This window comes from Dendrobates tinctorius, unplaced genomic scaffold (assembly GCF_039654945.1).
Source record: "Dendrobates tinctorius isolate UK_male_01 unplaced genomic scaffold, ASM3965494v1 ptg000115l, whole genome shotgun sequence".
In the NCBI taxonomy this organism is placed as follows: domain Eukaryota; kingdom Metazoa; phylum Chordata; class Amphibia; order Anura; family Dendrobatidae; genus Dendrobates; species Dendrobates tinctorius.
Genome location: NW_027361783.1, coordinates 9,056,087 through 9,079,978, shown reverse-complemented (window position 1 = coordinate 9,079,978; position 23,892 = coordinate 9,056,087). Strand labels below are relative to the sequence as shown.

Genomic DNA, 23,892 nt, shown 5'->3' with positions numbered 1-23,892 from the left:
CGACTGCCGGGAGATGGAACTGCTGACAGTCATCGAGAAGCAGTGGGAGCAGATTACACAATTGTTAATTGTTCAGGCCAAGACAATACAGCGGCTACAAAGTGCTGTTGAGAGCAGAGAAGCAAACCCTGGTTTCAGGAAGCGAGAATGATGACCTCTGTAGAGTAAAGAGTATGAGACCAAAAGGGTGCTTTGTTTGTGGGAGTCCAGACCATATGGCTCGTCAGTGTCAGAAGAGGTGGAGCTCAAGGAACTCTTCACATTCGTCCAAACAGACTTGGTGGATGGATAGGGTCCCCGCCTCGAAGGTGAAGACTCGGTGCCATGGACATCAAACTAATGCCCTCTCTATGCAATGCCAAGTGACGAATGTGACCCCAGATTCTCTTCCTCAACTGACTCGTAATCAAGTTAGAAAAGGCGCAGCAGGAGGATCGGTCGGTGGGGGTAATCCGATGGTGGGTTAAGAGGGGCTTGAGGCCTGAGAAGAATGCCTTGAGAACAGAGGAGTCTGTTCTGCTGACTCGGCAGCTAGAGTCACTAGTAGTAAGAAATTGACTACTATACCGGGAGACAAAGCTCCAGAAGGAAGGAATTTGTAGACAGCTGGGTGTTACCCACCCGATTTCGGAGGATGGTCATGAAGTCCCTGCATGATGATCATGGACATCTTGGCATCGAGAAAACCACGGGTCTTGTGGCTGATCGATTTTACTGGCCTTGGATAGAAGCAGATATAGAAGAATACTGCAAATCATGATCCTGGTGGTGTCCTGACCCTTATGTGGTGATGGAGAAGCAGCCTGGTGTCCGAACCCCCAGATTAAAGTCTGAGAAAGGTTTTGACAGCTCCGCCCCCTAAACCTATCATCGACACCATCTGTTGCCTGTGGGAAAGAACATCCCTTTACCATCATTGCAAATTCAAGAAGGTCGTACCACCCCTCTGTACAATAGAAGTCGCAGGGGTGAACCTCCACCCCAGCTTAGGGTTGCCTCAGGAGGAAGTGGCAGCGAGTCTGGGGATGAATGGGAAGCTGACGGTCAATGGAGCTACAGATGGACCGAGGACCCATGCCCCACAGGCTCGGGCCTTGAAAACCAGACTCTTGAAGTGGAAACACGAACAAAGGACATTTGTCAGGAGGCTAATGCGCTCTGTCCACAATTGGGGGAGAGTCCAGAAGAAGGACATTTATTGAATGAAGAGATTCATCTGGAGGAGCCCGTTTTGGAGAGTCAAGAGTCGGGGGTTGAGGAGGGGGCCCCCTCGGTACACACTCGTCCCAAGCGGGACGTTAGGCCCCCCATGATGTTGACCTATGATAGAATGGGACATACCACTGAGGTCCCTAGGCTGATACCCTCTAATTCCAATTCTATTTGGCCCTATTTCTCCGTATCTCCCACGTGTCCAGGTGGTGGTTTGTGTGCATGTAAATTTGATGTTAGAGCATCCTGACTAACGCCCTTCATGTTTCAGGTGGTGAGTCCTCATATCATGATGGGACACTTTCAATGACTAACCAGGGGGAGAATGTAACACATGCACAGGGACCTGTCAGAGCAGCTACCGGCATGTTGGAGTTTACAGACTCTAAGAAGAGTTTTGCAGTGGCTGTTAAACAGGGACCTACAGACACTAATCGTTTTTCTCCTGAGTGGCAGAAGACTACAACTCCCAGGGATCCTTGTTCAAGTGAGATGATAGAAGAAGGGGGGAGGAGGGACTTGGGGGAGGACGCTGAAGAGAAAGTGAAAGTAAATGTGCAGAGGAGAGAGAACGTGCAGCTGGTTATGAGAGACAGAGCGGTGTGGATCTTGATTCCTCTAAGTTGCAGAGTGTGGGGGACCCCGCAGAGATACCCGTGTTGCTGGAGAGAGCAAAGATCCAGAGAGTCCTTCCGGCACTCCCATCGGATAAAGGTCTAAATCCTGCAGCCCTCAGCTGGAGTCTAAAGAATCCTCCGATTGTTGAGGACACAGTGAGTGTTCTTCTGAGACTTGTGATTCTATCAGCGCGACTTACAGTGAATACCCTGCAACCGAGACTATTGACAGCAACATTCATTTAAGTGCACCTACGGTTTCTACTTTGTGCGCCAACATCCGTGGCAACTGGGCCGCAACGGTTGGACTGAGTAAATGCAAAAGAGGGGGATTCTGGCACGTTAAATTTGCGGGGTTGGGGTTTAACTAATCTGTGATGTGTATATGACTTTTATAGAGCACAGTTAATCGCATTGTATGTTTATTCCTTTAAATCCATTTTAATTCTGCTGCATAGCAATAAATCTGTTAAACTGTTTTACTCCTGCTTCCTGATTGTGTACCGAGCTGTGGCAGGGGTTTCCTGAATCAGCCCCTGGCAGAAGATAACTGTTCTTCTGCAGCCCAGAGACAGAACTCCAATCAAGATTCAGGTGGAGGCACTGCGTACAAAAGAGGTGAGACCCCCCATAACACCCAGGGTACAGTGGTAGCCCTAAAGGGGTGTTACATACAGATTTAAAAATAAAATACACTACATATTATAGATAAGATGGCTGTTAATTTATCAAATAAAATGACAAAGTGAAAACTGACAATCTATAATTTTTTTTTGTTACCAGGGTAATAACTTCCTGACAAATTTAACAGCATCGATGAAATTAACAATGACTCCCAAAACATCAGAACAGACAGAAATAATCCAGAAAGAGATTCCATTGAAACAGCCGTTAGCTTGTTCTGAAAAGCATCCTCCAGTATCATTGTATGTACAGCACTTTTCATCAGACAAAGTATCTCTTGAATCTCAATGTTCCAATACATATCCTACTATTTGCTCAACTCATTCAGGAAATGGACAAAAATACGTTCCCTTCTTCCATGGTAAGACGGGAAGAATTAAACAGAATGATGTGAAAAATGCTGAAGGAAATAAAGCTAGCGCTGTTTCTAATATCACTGACATATATAATACATTTAACTTCAGCGTAAAAGATGTTATGCCTGCGATGCTTCAAATCTCTGATGCAAAGAGGAAGACACCATGCAATGTATTACACAAATCTATTCAAATGAAAAGTAACAAGGAAGTATTTGCCAATACTGGTCTTATATGTTCATCTAATTTTTCAGAAAAGCAGTCATGCTTTTCAGTAAGTATAGCGCCTGAGAAAGATAAAATTGGCTTCAACGCAAAGAATTCTGAACCTTCTCAGTCAGAAGTATTTGATTCCTACAAATTAAACTACACAAGTGACATAGTTGACAACATTTCACATAAAAGAAAGGAAGATCACAATGTTAATAAAACATCCAATAATCAAATTGCTGCAAGCCAATTAAAGGAAGAGAAAATTCAGGTAAGTCTAATTTTCTGGATTTGTGGTAATGTAACATTTTTGTAAGATTCATTGATATGTATGTGAGGTATGCAGAGGTAAACAGTGACTTATACAGGCAATAATCTCATACAGTGCTCCATTGCTTGGAAAATGATTTCAAGTTTCATTCAAATCAAAATAACATTTTAAATTGCATTGAACTAAGTAGAGAAAAGAGCATACACACAAGGCTTCTGCCAACTGTATATCACAATCACATTAATCCATGGCCTTAAAGCAGTTCTAGATTCACAGCAACACTGCTCAGTAATGCAGTTATACAAATTAATATTAAAGGGGTTTTCCACTACTTAATTGCTATATTCCCCTGTATACAATAAAAACAGTCTATACTCACCTCTGGTGCCAGCACCAGGGTTTCTCATAGGATGTGTGACACTGTTATGCCTTGTACCCAATAAGCGGCTGCTTCTCTCTCACTTCTTGTGGATATTATTATTATTATTATAGTGCCATTTATTCTATGGCACTTTACATGCGAGGAGGGGTATACATAATAAAAACAAGTACAGTAATCTTAAACGATACAAGTCACGACTGGTACAGGAGGAGAGCGGACACCTGCCGGCGAGGGCTCACAATCTACAAAGGATGGGTGAGGATACAGTAGACGAGGGTAGCTGGTCGTGCAGCGATTTGGTTGATCGGTGGTTACTGCAGGTTGTAGGCTTGTCGGGAAAGGTAGATCTTCAGGTTCTTTTTGAAGGTTTCCATGGTAGTCAGATATGTTGTGGTAGAGAGTTCCAGCGTAGGGGTGATGCACAGGAAAAATCTTGTATGTGATTGTGCGAAGAGGAGATAATAGGGGAATATAGAAGGAAATCTTAGGAGGATCAAAGGTTGTGTGCAGATAAGTACCAGAAGATGAGGTCACAGATGTATGGAGGACACAGGTTGTAGATGGCTTTGTATGTCATGGTTAGGGTTTTGAACTTGAGTCTTTGGGTATTGGGGAGCCAGTGCAGGGATTGACAGAGGGGAGAGGCCGTGGATTAGTCAGGCAGCAGAGTTTAGAATAGATTGGAGGGGTGCAAGAGTGTTAGAGGGGAGGCCACAGAGCAGGAGGCTGCAGTAGTCAAGGTGGGAGATGATGAGGGCATGGACTATGGTTTTTGCTGATTATTGGTTGAGGAATGTACAGATTTGTGAAATATTTGAGTTGAAGTTGGCAGGAAGTGGAAAGGGCTTGGATATGTGATTTTAAGGAGAGATCAGTGTCAAGGATTACCCCAAAACAGCGAGCTTGTGGGCTAAGGAGAGTGAGCAGCCATTTACTTTAATGGGTAGTTTCATTGGGGGGGTCGAGTGTGATGGGGAAAGATGAATTCTGTTTTGCCCATATTAAGTTTCAAAAATCTAGCAGAAAAGAAGTGTGAAATAGCAGACAGACATTGTGGGATTCTGGTTAGTAGGGAGGTGATATCTGGTCCAGAGATGTAGATCTGTGTGTCATCAGCATAGAGGTGATACTGAAAGCCGTGAGATTCTATGAGCTGTCTGAGGCTGAAGGTGTAAATGGAGAAGATCAGAGGCCCTAGGACTGAACCTTGCGGGACTCCGACAGATAGGGGCGAGGCAAGGAGGTGGTGTGCGAGTGGGAGACGCTGAATGTCTTGACTGTTAGGTATGACGAGATCCAAGATAGGGCAAAGTCAGTGATGCCAAGACACAAGAGAGTCTGTAGTAATAGGGATTGGTCCCCTGGGTCAAAGGCAGAGGACAGTTCCAGGAGGAGTAGGACAGCATAGTTTTGCTTGCATTTGGTGGTTAATAGATAATTGATGACTTTAGTTAGGGCAGTTTCAATGGAGTGATGTGGTCGGAAGCCAGATTGTAAGCGTTTGAGGTGGTAGGACAGTTCAAGATGGACATGTTGTTCCAGTAGTTTTAAGGCATAAGGGAGAAGTGATATGGGGAGATACAGTAGCTAGATTCAGGGGATGGGTCAAGAAAGGGCTTTTTGAGGATAGGTGTGATTGAAGCATGTTTAAAGCTTGAGAGGAAAACACCAGTTATTAGTGATAGGTTGAAGAGATGGGTTAGGGTTGGGATGAAGACTGGTGAGATTTGGGATGAAGTGGGATGGAATCGGGTCAAGTGCACAGGTGGTGAGATGTGATCTTGAGAGTAGAGTGGAGAGTTGGTTTTAGAGGAGGAGGGCTGAGCACTTAAAAGGAAGGGCTCTGGGGATTGTCGACCAAAACTCTTTGATGATTTCAATCTTCTGCTTGAAAAATGAGGCAAAGTCTTCAGCTGAGATGAGTGGAGAGGAAGGAGGTGCTGAGGGACGGAGAGAGTTGAAAGTGTTGAATAACTGTTTAGGGTTGTGAGACAGGGAGGATATGAGAGAAGAGAACTATGTTTGTTTTGCTGCAGTGAGTGTGGCCTTGAAAGTATAGTGTGGGCTATTTATATGGATACACCTAAATAAAATGGGAATGGTTGGTGATATCAACTTCCTGTTTGTGGCACATTAGTATATGGAGGGGGGAATTTTTTCAAGATGGGTGGTGACCATGGTGGTCATTTTGGATCTAACTTTATTTTTTTCAATGGGAAGAGGGTCATGTGACACATCAAACTTATTGAGAATGTCACAAGAAAAACAATGGTGTGCTTGGTTTTAACGTAACTTTCTTCTTTCATGAGTTACTAACAAGTTTATGACCACTTATAAAATGTGTTCAAAGTGCAGCCCATTGTGTTGGATTGTCAATGTAACCCTCTTCTCCCACTCTTGACACACTGATAGCAACGCCGCAGAAGAAATGCTAGAGCAGACTTCCAGTATCCGTTGTTTCAAATGCTGCACATCTGGTATCTTCACAGCATAGACAATTGCCTTCAAATGACCCCAAAGATAAAAGTCTAATGGGTCAGATCAGGAGACCTTGGTGGCCATTCAACTGGCCCACGACGACCAATCCACTTTCCAGGAAACTGTTCATGTAGGAATGCTTGGACCCGACACCCATAATTGATGGTATGGTGTGGTATATGGGGTACAAAGATAGTGGGGTCATTCTTCCTCAATGGAAACCTCAATGCCACTGGATATCTGAAATTGCTACATGATGGTGTTGCCCTCTTTATGCACTGAAGATGGCACGTTCCCTGAGTTTTTCCAGCAAGATTGTGCACCACCACATTATGGGTGTCAGGTCCTAGCATTCCTACAAAAAATTTGACCCTTTAGACTAGCATTTCTTCTTCGGTGCTCCCAGTGAGGGGGATATATATCACCAGTAGTGATGGGTGAACACTAAAATGCTCTGGTCGAGCAAATTGGAATACTCGGGTACTCGTACAGAACAACGATCCAATGTAAGTCTATGGGAGACCTGAGCATTTTTACTGTGATTCCCCCCCCCCCGGGGTCCTTTTAAGGTCTAAAAACGTCTGAAAATGATGGAAACACTGCTAAAATGACACGGGGACATCATGGGGATCGCCCCTGGAAGCATTCCTGACTCCTAGTTCACAGCTTTAAACAATGTTATCAGAGTTTCATGCCATTTTTACAGGTGCACCAAAAAACATACCAAAATGTATTTTGCTGGGAAATATGTTAAGGTGCATCCTTTCCAGGTTAATGACTTGTATATAAGGCAAAATAATTAACTCTAGACCAAAATGTTCCTCCACCACTTGGGCTATATACAGATGCTGGGTTTTTGAAGCATTTTTCAACTTTAACATTGCTTTCAACCAAAACAAATGCATTCACTGGAAAATGTCATTGTAATATTTACCAACCCTAGCTGGCCATGTGGTGTGTGACACAAACAGACATATCTTGTTTTATTTATGAAGGAGAAACACTTTAAAGTCACAAAGTCTATTTTTACAGGGGCATCAGGCATCATTAATCTGCTTAAAGGGCCATTATTAAACAGTGGGTCTCCAAAACTGTTATAGCCTATGTAGTGAGTGGATGGGCTGCCAAGCATTATGACACACCCCAATACCTCTCATGAGATGTCCAGGAGGGCTTCTATAAAAAATGTTGCATTGAATGCAAGAACTGCCTTGCTACCAAGTCATATGCACCCCAATATGCCTTAGAACCCAGGTACTGGATGGGCCCAGTAAAATCCACTTCACATAATTCATTTTGTACTCCCATTCTGTTTTCTTATGCATTGACTACAAAGCCTGTCCTGCTACCAAGTCATATGCACCCCAATAAGCCTTTGAACCACATACTAGATGGGACCAGGAAAATCCAGTTCACATTATTCATTTTGTACTCCCATTCTGTTTTCTTATGCATTGACTACAAGGCCTGCCCTTCTACCAAGTCATATGCACCCCAATAACCCCAATCCCCCTTGGAAGAAACATGGAGGAGGGTCTCTTAACAACAAATGTCTTATTAAAAAGGAGCGCATCTCCTAGACTTGTAACGCCCATACACTAAGTGTGTAGGCTGGCAAACATATTCCCCTGTGGGGTACACCTCAACCTTTTCCATAACAAGTATTTTATGCCCAGCAAAACCACCCACACTAGTTCGTGTGACGACTCCTGGAGTGGACCCTCTGGGCCGTGATACCAACCCATCCTGGGCGAGCTGACCTAGAGAGGACCACCCCCTATACAGGGAGCGTCAGGAGCGGGCCCAGGGGAATAAAGTACCACGACTGCTGGAGCCAGGTGGGCCGACTCGAAGGAGGCACGAGAGACCGTGTTTACCAGGGTGAAGACAGGGGCACGCAGGGTACAGGAATATGTAAAGCGTGTACTCGGGGCACACTGGGTACGGAAGTGCATACAGCATGTACACGAGGGCACGCAGGGTACAGGATGGTGCAGGACGTGTACTGGGAAGCATGCCTGGGTACCAGACAGCAGAGCATGTGCTGGGAAGCACGCCTGGGTACAAGACAGAGCAGAGCGCATGCTGGGAAGCACCCAGAGTACAAGGTAGTGGACCTGAGTACAGAGAGCCAACATGCAGGCACGAAGAAGGCCTAGCAAGTAAGCAAAAGCCATAATCAGGCGCCACCTACAGGAAGAGGTGGCCTGATATAGGGAATGCACGCTGGGACTTCCGGGTCAGGTCCTCAGGACCATAGAGACATCAGTCAGTGCGGGCGTAGTGAAAGCTGTGAGTTGTGCGCAAGCGTGCCCAATGGGACCTGGTACCGGGCGCGCAGCCGCAGAGTCAATAGCGTGTGGCACATGTGCGCACCCTATGGGACATCAGTGCCGGACGCGAGACTGGAAGTGAAGAAGTCGGGTGGAGTGCACCAGCTGCGGAGGTACGCGGTGAGAGCGGCGTAACAGTTTGGAATTCGACACTGGCTGTAGTAGCACGGAACACATTAACCCTGTTGATCTAGTGGGGGTGGATGATGAGACGTGGAGGAAGGCCTGATTTAAAACTATGCCCAATTTAAAGGAGCTGGTCTCCTAGACTTAGAATGCCCATACACTAATTGTATGGGCTGGCAAACATTTCCCCCTAAGGGTAGATATCAACATAGTGTGGCCTTTTTTTTTTGGGGGGGGGGGACATCATAAACACCTTGCAAAACTGTAATGTGGTTTCATACACAGTTGCTGCTGGGAAGGTGCAGGTTTTTAGTAAAAATATTGAGGACGAGTCGTTGGATGAAGTGATCTGGAAAAGGGGCATGGTGATGACAGGAATGTGAAAGTACATGATTAGTAACAGCAGTGGCTATGGGAGGTATGACATCCAGGATAAAGCCAACAATGATTTGTCGTTTAGCCACCATCAATTACCAGAATCGGTTTCATGCCCGTCAGAAGATCAGTGTACCAGATGCACGTGTGAGACTTGCCCTAAGAAATGCCTGTCCCAAATATGCTACCAAACACGCACATGTCTGTATATAGGGCAAAGTGCAATATGTTCGTGAGATGCTGAATTATATAAAGCAGATCAGTGTCCCAGGAAAACCAAACTGATGGATGCGTGTGAAAAACTAAATTTAAAGAAGAGTGCACCCTCCATGACTATAAACACACCCGTGGCACAAGCTTCTTCATATTCACCCTTACATATTACCAATAATATACAAATGTCACAGTCTAAAATTAATTTTCCGAGTGTAACCAACATTGTTAAAGGAATGCCACAAAACCTACATAACTCCAACCCTTAGAAAAACCTGATCTCTTTACAACATATGGATGATGAAGGTATTGATGACGACTTTGAAAATTTCCACATCCACACCAAGATGATGAAGATCACAGCTGCAAAAAATGTTCAAAAAGGCAATTAATGTCTGGAAAATCATTTTCTCTAGGGCAAAGTTTACCTCTTACTAAAGTGGTATCGAATGAGGCATACACAGCTCTCAGGTGTACTCAGCGTGAGATGCTTAAAAGATGATGTATTCTGATTCGTCCATGTCCACTTTTTGAAAGCGAGCAGAAAAGGATGATTAGGTGGGAAGACGTGTGATTTTGGTCAGTAAGGAGGTGATGTCAGGTACAGATAGGTAGATCTGCGTGTCATCGGCATAGTGTTGATATTGCAAACAGTGCAATTACATCATCTGGCACAGGCCGAAGGTGTAGATGGAGAAGAGTAGGGGTCCTAGAACAGAGCCTTGGGAAAAAATGAAAGACAGGTGCCGAGGTGAGGAGGTGGTGTGGTAGAGGGAGACAATGAATGTTCCCTACCAGTCTTGTTTTTTAACCCCTTTCTGACCGCTGACGGGATACTACATCAGCAGTCAGACTCCCCTGCCTTGAGGTGGGCTCCGGCGGTGAGCCCACCTCAAAGCCGCGACATGTCAGCTGTTATAAACAGTTGACATGTGCCCGCAAGAGGCGCGAGCGGAATCGCTGCCTGCACCTATTAACTAGTTCAATTCCGCTGTCAAGCGCTGACAGCGGGAATTTAACTAGAGCTTCTGGCCACCGGACCGGAAGTGAGCTCATCGCCGACCCCCATCACGTGATCGGGGGTCGGCGGTGCGTTGCCTGGACAACCAGAGTTCTCATAGAGACCTCTATGGTTGTTGCAGGCAGATCACTTTGAGCGCCGCCCTGTGGCTGGCGCTCAAAGCACAGCAGTAAATCTGCTACATATGTTCGATCACTCATGGCCCATATGTAGCAGAGCCAATCGAGTTGTGCATGCTTCAAGCCTCCTATGGAGGCTGTTGAAGCATGCCAAAAGTAAAAAAAAAAAAAAAAAAAAAAAGTTTAAAAATAAAAAAACCTAAAAGTTCAAATCACCCCCCTTTCGCCCCAATCAAAATAAAACGATTAAAAAAAAAAAATCACACATACACATATTGGGTATCGCTGCATTCAGAATCACACAATCAATAAAAATAAAGCATTAACCCGATCGCTAAATGGTGTAGCGAGAAAAAAAATTCAAAACGCCAGAGTTACGGCGTTTAAAATGCAATAACGGGCGATCAAAAGAACGTATCTGCACAAAAGTGGTATCATTAAAAACGTCACCTCGGCCCGCAAGGAATAAGCCCTCACCTGACCCCAGATCACGAAAAATGGAGACGCTACGGGTCTCGGAAAATTGCGCTTTTTTTTTAAGCAAACTTTGGATTTCACCACTTAGATAAAAGAGAACATAGACATATTTGGTGTCTATGAACTCGTAATGACCTGTAGAATAATCATAATGGCAGGTCAGTTTTTGCATTTATTGAACCTAGCAAAAAAGCCAAGCAAAAAACAAGTGTAGGATTGCACTTTTTTTTTTTGCAATTTCACCGCACTTGGAATTTTTTTTACTATTTTCGAGTACACGACATACTAAAACCAATTATGTCGCTCAAAAGTACAACTCGTCACTCAAAAAATAAGCCCTCAGATGGCCATATTGATGGAAAGATTAAAAAAAGTTATGGCTCTGTGAAGGAGGGGAGCGAAAAACAAAAACGAAAAATCGGAAAAAGCTCCGGTCATGAAGGGGTTCAAGACTCTGCCGATAACCCCAAAAAGGACATTTGCACCACCGGCCATGGCCGCATCAGCAGGGGTAGTAAAACTACCATCCTTACCAACAGCATGATCAGGCACATGGCAGCCAAGCAACAAACTTTGTTGGTTGAACACCAGGCTCCATGAAGTGTCTGCGGGTGATACCACTGCTTCTTCTGTTGTTGTGCGTGCAAGCCAATCCCCTGTCCACAGTGCATGCGAAGATTCCTCCTTCCCTGCACCTGCCGTTGACCACAGTCAAATAGCACCATCATCAAGCACGTCCATGTCCTTGTCACAGCGCAGCCTTCAGTTGTCCATACCCCAGTCATTGGACAGTAAGCGGAAAGACGCAGTCAACGCCTCACAGGCCACAGTACTAAATTAACAAATTTCTCGTCTGCTTTCTCTCGAAATGTTGCATTTTAGGCTTGTGGGAAAAGGACGCTTTCCGCAACGTGATGGCGGTGACCGTAACAAGGTACTCTGTCCCCACCCGACTATTTCTCCCGGTCTGCCAGCACGACATTAGACAAGCAAGCACGTGTCCCACAACATTACCGGGCCATCAACAATGGTGGTACAGGGAAAGTGCACCTAACCACGGACCCGTGGACAAGTTCTTGTGGGCACGGATGGTACAGCTTGCTGATGGCGCACTGGGTTTGCATACAAGAAGTCATGAGCCAGTCGGACATTAGGAGACCATGTCACAGATGTATGGAGGAGAAAGGTGGTGGAAGGCTTTGTAAGTCATATTTAGGGTGTTGAACTGTAGCATATGGGCAATAGGAAGGCAGTGAAGGGCATGGCAGAGAGGAGATGCTGGGGAATAACAGGGACAGTTGGATTACTCTGGCAGCAGAGTTTTGGATAGATTTGAGTGGGGAAAGAGTGCTAGAGGGGAGGCTAGAGAGTATAAGGTTGCAATAGTCGAGGAGGGAGATCATGAGGGTGTGCATAAACATTTTTGAATTTTCTTGGAATGTACTGATCCAGGAAATGTTTTTGAGTTGTAATGGGCAGGAGGAGGCAAGGGCTTGGATCTTAACTTGAAAGAGAGGGCAGAGTCGAGTATCACCCCCCCCCCCGAGGGGATGAACATGTGGGAATGTTTGTCCCGGTGTGCCGTCCTGGCATTGCACAGGCACGTGTGCCACAACATTACCCATGCCCTCCACAATGTTATTTGGAAAGTCCACCTAACCACAAACACGTGGACAAGTGCTTGTGGTCAGGGACAGTACATCTCACTGAGGGAACAATGGGTTAACATAGTGGAAACCCCGAGTATTGCATGCCCTTCGTCAATCTGGGTTGCCCCCACGGTCTACAGCTCCTGCACCTCATCCTCCTTCGCCTCTTCAGCTTCCAGCTAGAAAAGGTAGCACATCAGTCACAAGCTGGAAGCACTGCCAAGTGAAAGCGTGAACAGGCTGTGCTGAAGGTAATATGCTTCTGTGACCAACCCCAAAATGCTGAAGAGTTTTGGACAGCTCTGAAAGAGCAGGCAGCCCGGTGGCTGAGACGGCTGAACCCACAGCCAGACATGGTTGTATGTGACAATGGCTGGAACCTGGTGGCTGCTCTGTGGCAAGGCGAGCTCACACACATGCCATGCCTGGCTCATGCGCTTAACCAAATTGGTAAACATTTTTGAAAAGCAACACGGAGCTGGCATATCTGCTTGGAAAAGTGCAATGCTCGAAATACCCATTTTAGAAAGTCAGCTACAGCTTCATCTGCCGTTGCCGTGATTCCTCAGCGCTTGCAGCTTATGGCTCAATGACTGGTGTGATGCCCCCAGCCTTTGGAACTCTGCACAGCAGATGTTAGGATTTGTGAGCAGAAGAGGGCAGTTGGTGAATAGTCTACCACAGTGTTTCCCAAACTCCAGTCCTCACGGACCCCATGTTTTCATGATTTTCATAGTTGCACATGTGAGAGAATTCCTGATGCCTTGATGATACTTCCATCATCTGTGCAATAAGGAAATCCTGAAAACATGACCTGTGGGGTCCGTGAGGACTGGAGTTTAGGAAACACTGGTCTACCATCATCATCAAATTTCAGTTCTGTCTTCACACATAACATGTGAGGAGTTGACATGAATATCTGACATATGTAACATCCTCCAAAACTGACGAATCCACAAAGAGGGTGCGCGTCAATGACACCATAATTATCATCTTCATCCTGCTTATCTGTGTTCTAATTTGAAGATTGAGTTATTATAGAGTGAAAACATATTTACAGTTTCAAACACAACAGTCCTAAGTAGCAACTATAACAATAATCCAATAATTAAACCAAAACAAAACTGCCCTGCTCGTGACAGCTTACAATGTACACTAACAATGATAACAATAATTAAACCAAAACAATCCTACTTGTGACAACTTACAATCTAAAATGAGGTGGGTGAGATAAAAAATGCAGGGGTGTATTTACAATGATGTTTGTACAATACAATGATATTACTGAGGTTAGTTCTAAAGGCCCTTTTACATTTAGCGATGCACCAGCGATCCGACCAGCGATCTGACCCGGTCAGGATCGCTGGTGCATCGCTAAATGATCGCTAGTGAGCTGTCACACAGGCAGACCTCACAGCGATGCAGCAGCGACGCAGCGCACGATACTCACCTTTCACACACAGCGATTGTGGCATCCTCCCGCCCGCCTCCACGCGTCGCTTGTCGTCACAGCAGGAAGCCCCAGCAGGAAGCTGATGACGAGAAATGGAGCCGGACATTCTCGCGCGATCAGCGATGGACAGTGGGGGAGCCGGTCGGAGGTAAGTATCACACATAGCGATATCGCTAAAACGTCACAAAATCGGTGATGTTATAGCGATATCGCTATGTGTAAAACCCCCTTAAGTGTTGGAGGACTGAGGACAAGGAGGAGGAGAGCATGGTCAGTCCTCTTGGTGAGGACATGGAAGTATTGACTGTTAGCAGTCTTGCATGCATGGTTTGTTTGTTATGCTGCCTTTCCTGTCACTCTCGCATTATCAAAATTTTTGGTGACAGGCAATACTGATTTGGTGACACTTCTAGACCCATGCTACAAGGAGAACTTTACATCTCTTATTCCAGAGGCAGATAGGTTCACTAAAATGTTGGAGGAACAGAGGGCCCTTCTGGAATTGTTAAAAAAAAAATTCACATCTGAAAACGGCAGCAGAGGTCAAAGTTTGTTGGCCACGCAATGAGTACAGGTGAGAGAGACAACTCCAAGCCAGCAAAGACAGTGGAATACTAGCAAAGTTTAGGGAGAGTTTTCTCAGACCCTCCCATCGCCCTGTCCCTGAGGCGCAGGGGACTCTCACATGGAGTGCAAGTTTTTGAAAATGCTGAGGTACTACCTTGCTGACCGTACCAACGTCCTCTGTCATTCCCCTGTGCCTTCAAATTATTGGTTATCCATGCTGAATACGTGGCATGAACTGTCTCTATTGTGCACGTGTGCTATACTCACGGTCAAGGTGTGCACGGTGTCTCGCTCTCTGGCAGTTACTGGCCAAACGGCGTCTTGCTAATTGGCAGTACCGCTTTTAGTGGAGGGAGACAATGGGAACTGTCCTTTGCAGCGCCACTGCTCTAAGGATGGAGCACACTACTCAGCCTCCTATGCGCTGCTTGTCCACGCCAAAAATCTTTGTTGTCTTGCCCGATTTCTCTTAATTTGGCCCCATGCCTCTAGGTCACCGGGTCTGTCTGCTGCATTTTGCTGCAGCGTCGGCGCTTCGGGTGCATAATGCACTGCCCCCCTTCGCCTCCTCTTCAGCCTCCAGCTCAAAAAGGTAGCACATCAGTCACAAGCTGGAAGCACTGCCTAATCAAAGTGGGAACAGGCTGTGCTGAAGCTAATATACCTCTGTGGAAAACGCCACAATGCTGAAGAGTTGTGCACAGCTATGAAACAGCAGGCATATCGGTGCATGAGACCGGTGAAACCACAGCCAGACATGTTTGTATGTGACAATGTTTAGAACCTGGTGGCTGCTGTTTGGCTAGCGAACTCACACACGTGCCATGCCTGGCTCATGCGCTTAACCGAATTTGTCAATGTTTTTTGAAAAGCAGCACGGAGCTGGCAGATCTGCTGGTAAAAATACAACGCTCTAAATAAACATTTGCCGTGATTCAGCAACGTTTGCTGCTTCTGGCTCACTGACTGGTGCGTGATGCCCCCAGGCCTTGGAACTCTACACTGCAGATGTAGGACTAGATTTCTGAGCAGAAGAGGGCAGTTGGTGACTCATCTACCAGTATCAACAAGGTTGTCGGTATTCAGTTCTGTCTTCACACATAACATCTGTGGTGTGGACATGGATGTCTCACATGTATACCATCCTCCAAAACTGAGGAATCCACCAAGAGGGTCAGCGTCAATGACACGATAATTAACCTCTCCATCCTGCTTATCTGTGTTCTAATTTGAATATTGAAAGTTATTATAGAACGAAAACATATTTACAGTTTAAGTTTCAAACACAACAGTCCTAAATAGCAACGATAACAATCCAATAATTAGACCCAAATAAAACTACCCTGCTCGTGACAGCTTACAATCTACACTAAGTAACGATAACAATAATTTAACCAAAACAATCCTGCTTGTGAAAACTTATAATCTAAAATGAGGTGGGGGAGCTTAAATATACAGGGATGTATTTACAAGAAGGTATTTACAATTATGTTTGTACTATGATCTTACTGAGGTTCGTTGTAAGGCTATGTGCCCACGTAGCGTTTTATTCCGGACACTAAAAACCGGACTCCTTCCCAGAAATCGCGCATTTTTTTCCGCGCGATTTCGCCGCGATTTTGATCGCGATTTTGCCGCGATTTTCGAGTGCGATATTCAAGCACTTTCAAAGCGATTTGAAGCATCGCTTAAAAAGTGATTGACAGGTTGGTCACACTCGTCAAACATAGTGTTTGACAAGTGTGACCAGGTTTTTACTATTGAGGCCGCCTATGCGGCATCAATAGTAAAAGATAGAATGTTAAAATGCTAAAAAAGATAAAAAAAAATCGGGGTATATTTACCTTCCGGCGTCCCGCGCTGCCATCCCGGGCCTCAGCTTTCCCAGTAATGCCTTGCGAGACCTGCAATGACGTAGTCTCGCGTTGCTATAGCGATCTCGCAAGACCACGTCATCACAGGGCCTTGCCGCAAGGCATTACTGGGAACGCTTAGGCCGGGAATGCAGCGCGGGACGTCGGAAGGTAAATATACCCCGATTTTTTATTTTTTATTCTTTTTTTTACAGGGGTATGGTACCCAGGGCCTGGAGGACAGTCTCCTCTCCTCCACACCGTGGGTACCAACCGCACATGAAACGCTTAACTTCCCGCATGGTGGGCATAGCCACATGCGGGAAGTAAGCGATTCTCATGCATTCCTATGGGTGCGGAATCGCGGCAATTCTTTGTGATTCCGCACAAAAGAATGAGCATGCTGCGATTTTTTCCGCGATGCGATTCCGCTTCGGAAAAAAGCGCAGCATTAGCACAGCATGTGCGGAATGCCATAGGAATGCATGGGGGGCGTTCTGTACACGATTTTTAAACCGTTTTCGCGTTGAAAATCGCGGCAAAAACGCTTAAAAATCGCTACGTGGGCACACAGCCTAAGTGTTGTAGGTGTGAGGACAAGGAGGACAGCATGGTCAGTCGTCCCCTTGGTGACGACACGGAAGTGTTGCCTGTTAGCAGTCTGGGATGCATTGGGCTGACTTTATGTTGCGCTGCGTTTCCCGTGACCCTTGCATTATCAAAATTTTTGGTGACACTCATTACTGGTTGGTGACACTTCTAGACCCACGCTACAAGGAGAACTTTCAATCTCTTCTTCCAGAGGCAGAGAGGTGTACAAAAATGTTGCTGTACCAGAGGGCCCTTGTAGTGGAATTACTGAAAAAATTCCCATGTGTGAACGCTGGCAGCAGACGTCAGAGTTTGTTGTATAACCAAGGAGTCCCAAGCGAGAGACACAGAATTACAATCCAGCTCAGACAGGGGAACAATGGCAACATTCTGGGACAGTTTTCCCAGACCCTCCCATAATGCCGGCACAGAGGCAAGGGTTGCTAGCACAAGAATTACAATGTTTGGGAAGATGCTGAGGGAGTGCCTTGCAGATCGTACAAACATCCTCTGGGATTCCTCTGTGCCTTTTAATTATTGGGTATCCAAGCTGGACACATGGCATAAACTGGCTCTCTACGCCTTGGAGGTCCTGGCCTGCTCTGCTGCTAGAATTCTGTCAGAGCGGGTTTTTAGTGCCGCTGTTGGAATAATACCAGATAAGTGCATCCGCCTGTCAACTGACAATGCTGACAGGCTGACTCTTTATCAAAATAAACAAGGGCTGGATTGGGCAAGACTTCTGTACACCACCAAATGAAAAAAGTAAGACACAACCTCAAATACATTGTCTTTTTTGTGGAATTATATTCTCATGCACCTCATCAGAACCACACATGAGTATCCGCTTCCTGATTTGGTCTGTTTGGTGTTATCCTCCTCCTTATCCTCATCATCCACAACCAGTAGAACACCAGGGTGAACGTATTCTGTGATGCAAAAGTCACTCAATTTTTGTGCAAGGGTGTTTTTATGATGCCCGTTACTAATTTGAAACCAAAACAAATGTTAATCCCCCAGGGGGAACGGTCATAAAAATGAGATGTACGTATATTCTTCCCATTTATTCTTATATTTTCCAGTTTTACTATCTCTGGACCATCCTCTTAGGACCTAGTGTATACCTCTACAATAGAAAAATATTGAAATACTATTATATTATATTTTAATTTATATCCCTGTCTCTGAACTGTTGCTAGGGAAAACATATCTCGTTGGACACATTATGGCTTCATATCTATGAACCTGTGTTCTCTCCTCCCTTTTGTTATTTTCTTAAATAGGTGGATTCACATTTTTTATTTTTGTTTGATTTCAGTATGATTTATCATTGTCTCCTCATTCTCCGCCACTAAATCACCAGGGTTAATGTGTTCTGTGCTGCTACAGGCAGTTCAATTTTTGGCAAGGGTGTCTATGATGCCCATAGTATATTTTTAAAAAATGTACCCTGTTATGAATGGGTCACCGAGGAGAAAAAAGCAAAACAAGCTAAGTCACAGAAAACCAGAGAGGTTGGTAACTATGTAGATTGCAGATCCCTGATCCTACCACACAGCTAGCAGCAGCCGTGGAGCGTACCTACGATGTTCCTAGACGCTTCGTCACAGCCTGAGGACTAAATAAGCCTGAAGCATGAAAAGGGGAAAACTAACTGCCCCAGAGCAGACCCCAAAGGAATAGATAGCCCCCACACATGTATTGACAGTGAAACAAGATGAAGGCACAAACACAGGCAGGAAAATAGGCTGAGCAAACGATGGGGCCCAAACTAACTAGAAAGGAATGGAAAGACTGTCTGCAACCTGCAAAAAATCCTACAAAAATAATGTCCAACACTTCTGATAGCAAAATTAACCCTGAAGTCACTATACTTCTCCCACTATATCAGCACTCTGAAATATTCTGAGACAGAGCAAAAAGAGACCAAACTAGTAAGGGACAAAAAGCAAATTGGCAAAATGCTGATAAATAAAAGTGGAAATTCAGCACAGCCCCCAGCCGGGACTGGCTGACCACACAAAAAACTGAATAGACCAACAAAATCAAGTGTGAACATTAGCAGAAAAACTTAGCTTTAGATGACGAACAGAGCTGAAAACCAAGCGCTGACAAGCCAGAAGGAATCACCAGCAACTGAATAGGGCGTCGGCTGTCTTAAATCCAAGAGACTCCTGAGATCCACTCGTCATCCTCATTCTCAGGTGGCAGATCTCCACCGATCAAATCAGCTTCACTACCTCCTGTTACCACCAGAGGGAGTCTGGAAGGAGAACTCACAACTGGTGAACCAGAGAATGAACTCACAACAGTACCCCCCATTGTGAAATGTTTGTCAGCCCAGGCACTGCGTGTATATAGCGAGAGTGACAGACTGCCCAAAAAAGGGAATTTAGACCTAAAATGCCTCAATTTATGTCACACTATGAGGCATGTCAGAGATAGACCCCACTGTAAAATGTGGCCTGTTTTTTAAAAAAAATGCAACATAGTGCTGTATGTAACTTGAGTACCAGACAGGGAAACACTGAAGTACCAGCCTAAAATCCACAAATTTTTATCACATGGACGTATGAGGCGTGTCACAGATATACCATACTGTAAAACGTTTGTGTTTTTTGGTGGATGCAAAAGACTGCTGGATATAATGAGAGTGACAGACTGCCCAAAAAAGGAAATTTAGGCCTAAAATGCCTCAATTTTTGGCACACGGCTGTATGAGGTGTGTTAGAGATAGACCCCACTGTAAAATGTGGCCTGTTTTTTTAAAAAAATGCAACATAGTACTGTATATAAGTACAGTTTCACCCAGGACAAAAAAATAAAACTGTAAACTGGCAAAACCTTGAGCACACAGATATGAGCTAGCATGCACATACCACTATGACAAATGGGTGCCCTGTTTTATTTTTATTTTTGGGCTAACTAGTGCTGTATATAAGTAAAGTTTTATCCAGGACAAAAAAAAAGAAAACCGCCGTAAACTGGCAAAACTTTGATCACGCACAGATATGAACTACCATGGAGATACCACTACGACAAATGTGTGGCTTGGATTTTTTTTTTGCTAAATACTGCTGTATTTAACCAAAAGTGACAGCCAGGCAAAAAAAGAAAACAGCCAGCACTATGTGATCACTATGTGATCGCAGTGTTCCGGTGGCATAAGGAAGCATCGCGCAGGGAGGGGGCTCCCTGCGTGCTTCTGAGACCTTCAGAACATCGCGATGTGATCGTGTTGTTCCAAGGGCCTCCTCCCGCAGCCCCCCAGATCCAAGATGGTTGCGGGGTCCTTCCAGGTCCTGCAGGAAGGTGAATTCTCAGTGCCTGCTGAGAGCAGGTGCGGAGAAGCCTCCTACAGTGCTCTGCAAAGTGTCAGATCAGCGATCTGACTCTGCATAGTAATGTCCCACCCTGGGGCAATGTAAAAAAAAGTGTAAAAATTAATTTTTAACAAATTTGTAAATATAGAAAAAAAAAGATTCCACAATAAATACATTTCTTTATGTAATAAAACAATAAAAGTACACACATTTAGTATAGCTGCGCTCCGTAACGACCTGCCCTATAAAACTGCCCCACTAGTTAACCCCTTTAGTGAACTCCTTAAAAAAAGGCAAAAAAAAATGCTTTATCATACCGCCGAACAAAAAGTGGAATATCACGCGATCAAAAAGACGGATATAAATAAACATGGTACTGCTGAAAACATCATCTTGTCCCGCAAAAGACGAGCCACCATACAGCGTGATCAGAGAAAAAATAAAAAAGTTATAGCTCGCAGAATAAAGCGATGCAAAAATATTTTTTTATATAAAAACAGTTTTTATTGTATAAAAGCGCCAAAACATAAAAAAAATGAGGTATCGCTGTAATCGTACTGACCCGAAGAATAAAACTGCTTTATCAATTATACCGTTCCGTGTGTGGTGAAAACGCCCCCCCAGAAGAAATTCATGAAATGCTGGTTTTTGTTCTGCCTCCCAAAAATTGTAATAAAAAGCAATCAAAAAATGTCATGTGCCCGAAAATGGTACCAATAAAAACGTCAGCTCGGTCTGCAAATAGTAAGACCTCACATGACTCTGTGGGCCAAAATATGGAAAAATTATATCCCTCAAAATGTGGTGATGCAAAAACTATTTTTGCAAAAAAAGCGTCTTTTAGCACGTGACAGCTGCCAAACATAAAACCTGCTATAAATAGTAAATCATATGCCCCTTTATCACCCCCTTATTTAGGGAAAAATAATAAAATAAAAAAAAAGTATTTATTTCCATTTTCCCATTAGTGTTAGGGCTAGGGTTGGAGTTAGAATTGGGGGATTTCCACTGTTCAGGCACATCAGGGGCCCTCCAAATGCAACATGTCATCTGATCTCAATTCCAGCCAATTCTGCATTGAAAAAGTCAAACGGTGGTCCCTTTTCCGAGCTTTGCCATGCGCCAAAACAGTCATTTACCCCCACAAATGGGGTATCTGCATACGCAGGACAAATTGCACAATAACTCTTCAAATCCAATTTCTTCTGTTACCCTTTGGAAAATAAAATATTGGGGGTGAAAATATCATTTTTGTGGAAAAAAATGATTTTTTATTTTCATGGCTCTAAGCTTCGGTGAAGCACTTGGGGTTTCAAAGTTCTCACCACACATTTAGATAAGTTGCATTGAAAAAGTCAAACGGCGCTCCTTCCCTTCCGTGCTCTGCCATGCTCCGAAACAGTGGTTCCCCCCCACATATGGGGTATCAGCGTTCTCAGGACAAATTGCACAATAACTTTTGTGGTCCAATTTCTCCTGTTACCCTTGGGAAAAAAAAAATTGTACCTGAAATAGTTATTTTGTGAAAAAAAGTTAAATTTTCATTTTTTTAAACATTCAAAAAATTCCTATAAAGCACCTGAAGGGTTGCAGTTTTTAGAATGGTATCACTTTTGGGTATTTTCTATCATATAGACCCCTCAAAGTGACTTCAAATGTGATGTGGTCCCTAAAAAAAAGTGTAAAAATGAGAAATCCCTGGATAACTTTTAACCCTTATATTTTCCTAACAAAAAAAATTTTGGTTCCAAAATTGTGCTGATGTAAAGTAGACATGTGGGAAATGTTACTTATTAAGTATTTTGTGTGCCATATCTCTGTGATTTAAGGGCATGAAAATTCAAAGTTGAAAAATTTTCACCAAATTTCCATTTTTTTCACAAATAAACGCAAGTCAAATCAAAGAAATTTTACCACTAACATGAAGTACAATAGGTCATGAGAAAACATTGTCAGAATCACCGGGATCCATGGAAGCATTCCAGAGTTATAACCTCATAAATGGACAGTGGTCAGAATTGTAAAAATTTGCCCAGTCATTAACGTGAAAACTACCCTTGGGGTAAAGGGGTTAAACCCTCAGGTGTTTCACAGAAGGTGTATAACATTGAGCCATGAAATTGAAGAAAAAAAAAAAAGAAAACAAAAACACATTTTTCCCACAAAAATGTTTTTTATCCACAACATTTTTTTTATTTTTACAAGATAAAGGAGAAATTGCACCATACAATTGTGCAATTTCTCCTGAGTATGTTGATAACCAATATGTGGAGAAAAGCTACTGTTTGGGCACACAGCAGGGCATAGAAGGGAAGCGCCACTTGCCTTTTTGAAAAAAAAAATTTTCTGGATTAATTACCAGACGCCATGTCACAATTGGAGAGCCCCTAATGTGCCTCAACAGTGGAAACCCCACAAAAATGACACCATTTTGAAAACCCTTCAGGGAACTTATCTAGATGTGTGCTGAGCACCCTGAGCCCCAAGGCGCTTGACAGGTTTATAACGTTGAGCTGTGAAAATAAATCTAATTTTTCCAACAAAAAAATAACTTTAGACCCATATTTGCTTTTTTACAAGGTAACAGGAGAAAAACTACCTCAAAATTTCTTGTGCAATTTCTCCTGAGTAGGAATATACCCCATATGTTGTGAAAAACGACTGTTTGGGTGCACGGCAGGGCTTAGAAAAGAAGGAGCGATATATTGGAACATAGATTTTGATGCAATGGTCTGCATGTGTCATGTCACATTTAAAGATCCCCTGATGTGCGTAAACAGTGGGAAACCCCCACAAGTTACCCCATTTTGGAAGCTAAACCCCTCAAGAAATGTATCTATATGTGTGGTAAGCACATTATTGGGTTTATTGACATGGATATTACACCTGAATGACTATTTATGCTTTGTGGGGAAGTGATATTTAAGTGTCATCTATGAAACTCTGTGTATATGATTAAAATTTTGTTGATTTATGTGTTAGTTTTCCTTCTTAGAGTATTTGTATATGAGCCATCTGAGATAACTGATATAATAGAGTGTGGAATCATCTATAATAATAAATGCCCTAACCAGCTTCCGGTTGTAACAACTTCCGTCCAGTTGTAACCGGTGACGTCACCACACACACACGCACGTTAACCCTCAACACACCACACCGCCTCAACACACTCCTCTCACCTTTCACCTCCACTCATGTCCACTCACTCTTTCACTCCACATACGTTCCTTTCTCTCACTCCGTTTCTCATACTCACACCGTCATCGTCGCTGCCCCGACATCCTCCGCCTCCAGGATCCAGACGTTCTCCAGGCCGCCGACATCGGGATCCAAAAAGATGGCATCGGCGAAATCTCGCGAGATTACGCCGACGCCATTTTGGATCCCGATGTCGCCCATGCCAGCGACATGTTGCGGCGACGCCATCTTGAATATCGCGGGACTTCACGAAATCCAAGATGGCGTCCCGCAAGAACATGTCGGCGGCCTGGAGAACGTCTGGATCCTGGATCGTGGCGGCGGAGGAAGATGTCGGGGCAGTGACGATGACGGTGTGAGTATGAGAAAAGGAGTGAGAGAAAG

General features: G+C 44.3%; 1 protein-coding gene across 10 annotated transcripts in view; it reads left to right on the top strand.

Annotated features, from left to right (window-relative positions):
• CUNH18orf63 (chromosome unknown C18orf63 homolog) overlaps positions 1 to 23,892 on the top strand; it is a 321,901-nt gene that overhangs the window by 252,622 nt on the left and 45,387 nt on the right. For 8 of the 10 annotated variants that reach the window (XM_073589985.1, XM_073589984.1, XM_073589990.1 and 5 more), the window contains one exon: positions 2,613 to 3,350. The exons of the other annotated variants lie outside the window; for them this stretch is intronic. In XM_073589985.1, the coding sequence (XP_073446086.1) occupies positions 2,613 to 3,350 (738 nt within the window). The remainder of the gene's footprint in view (positions 1 to 2,612; positions 3,351 to 23,892) is intronic. 10 annotated transcript variants of the gene reach the window in all.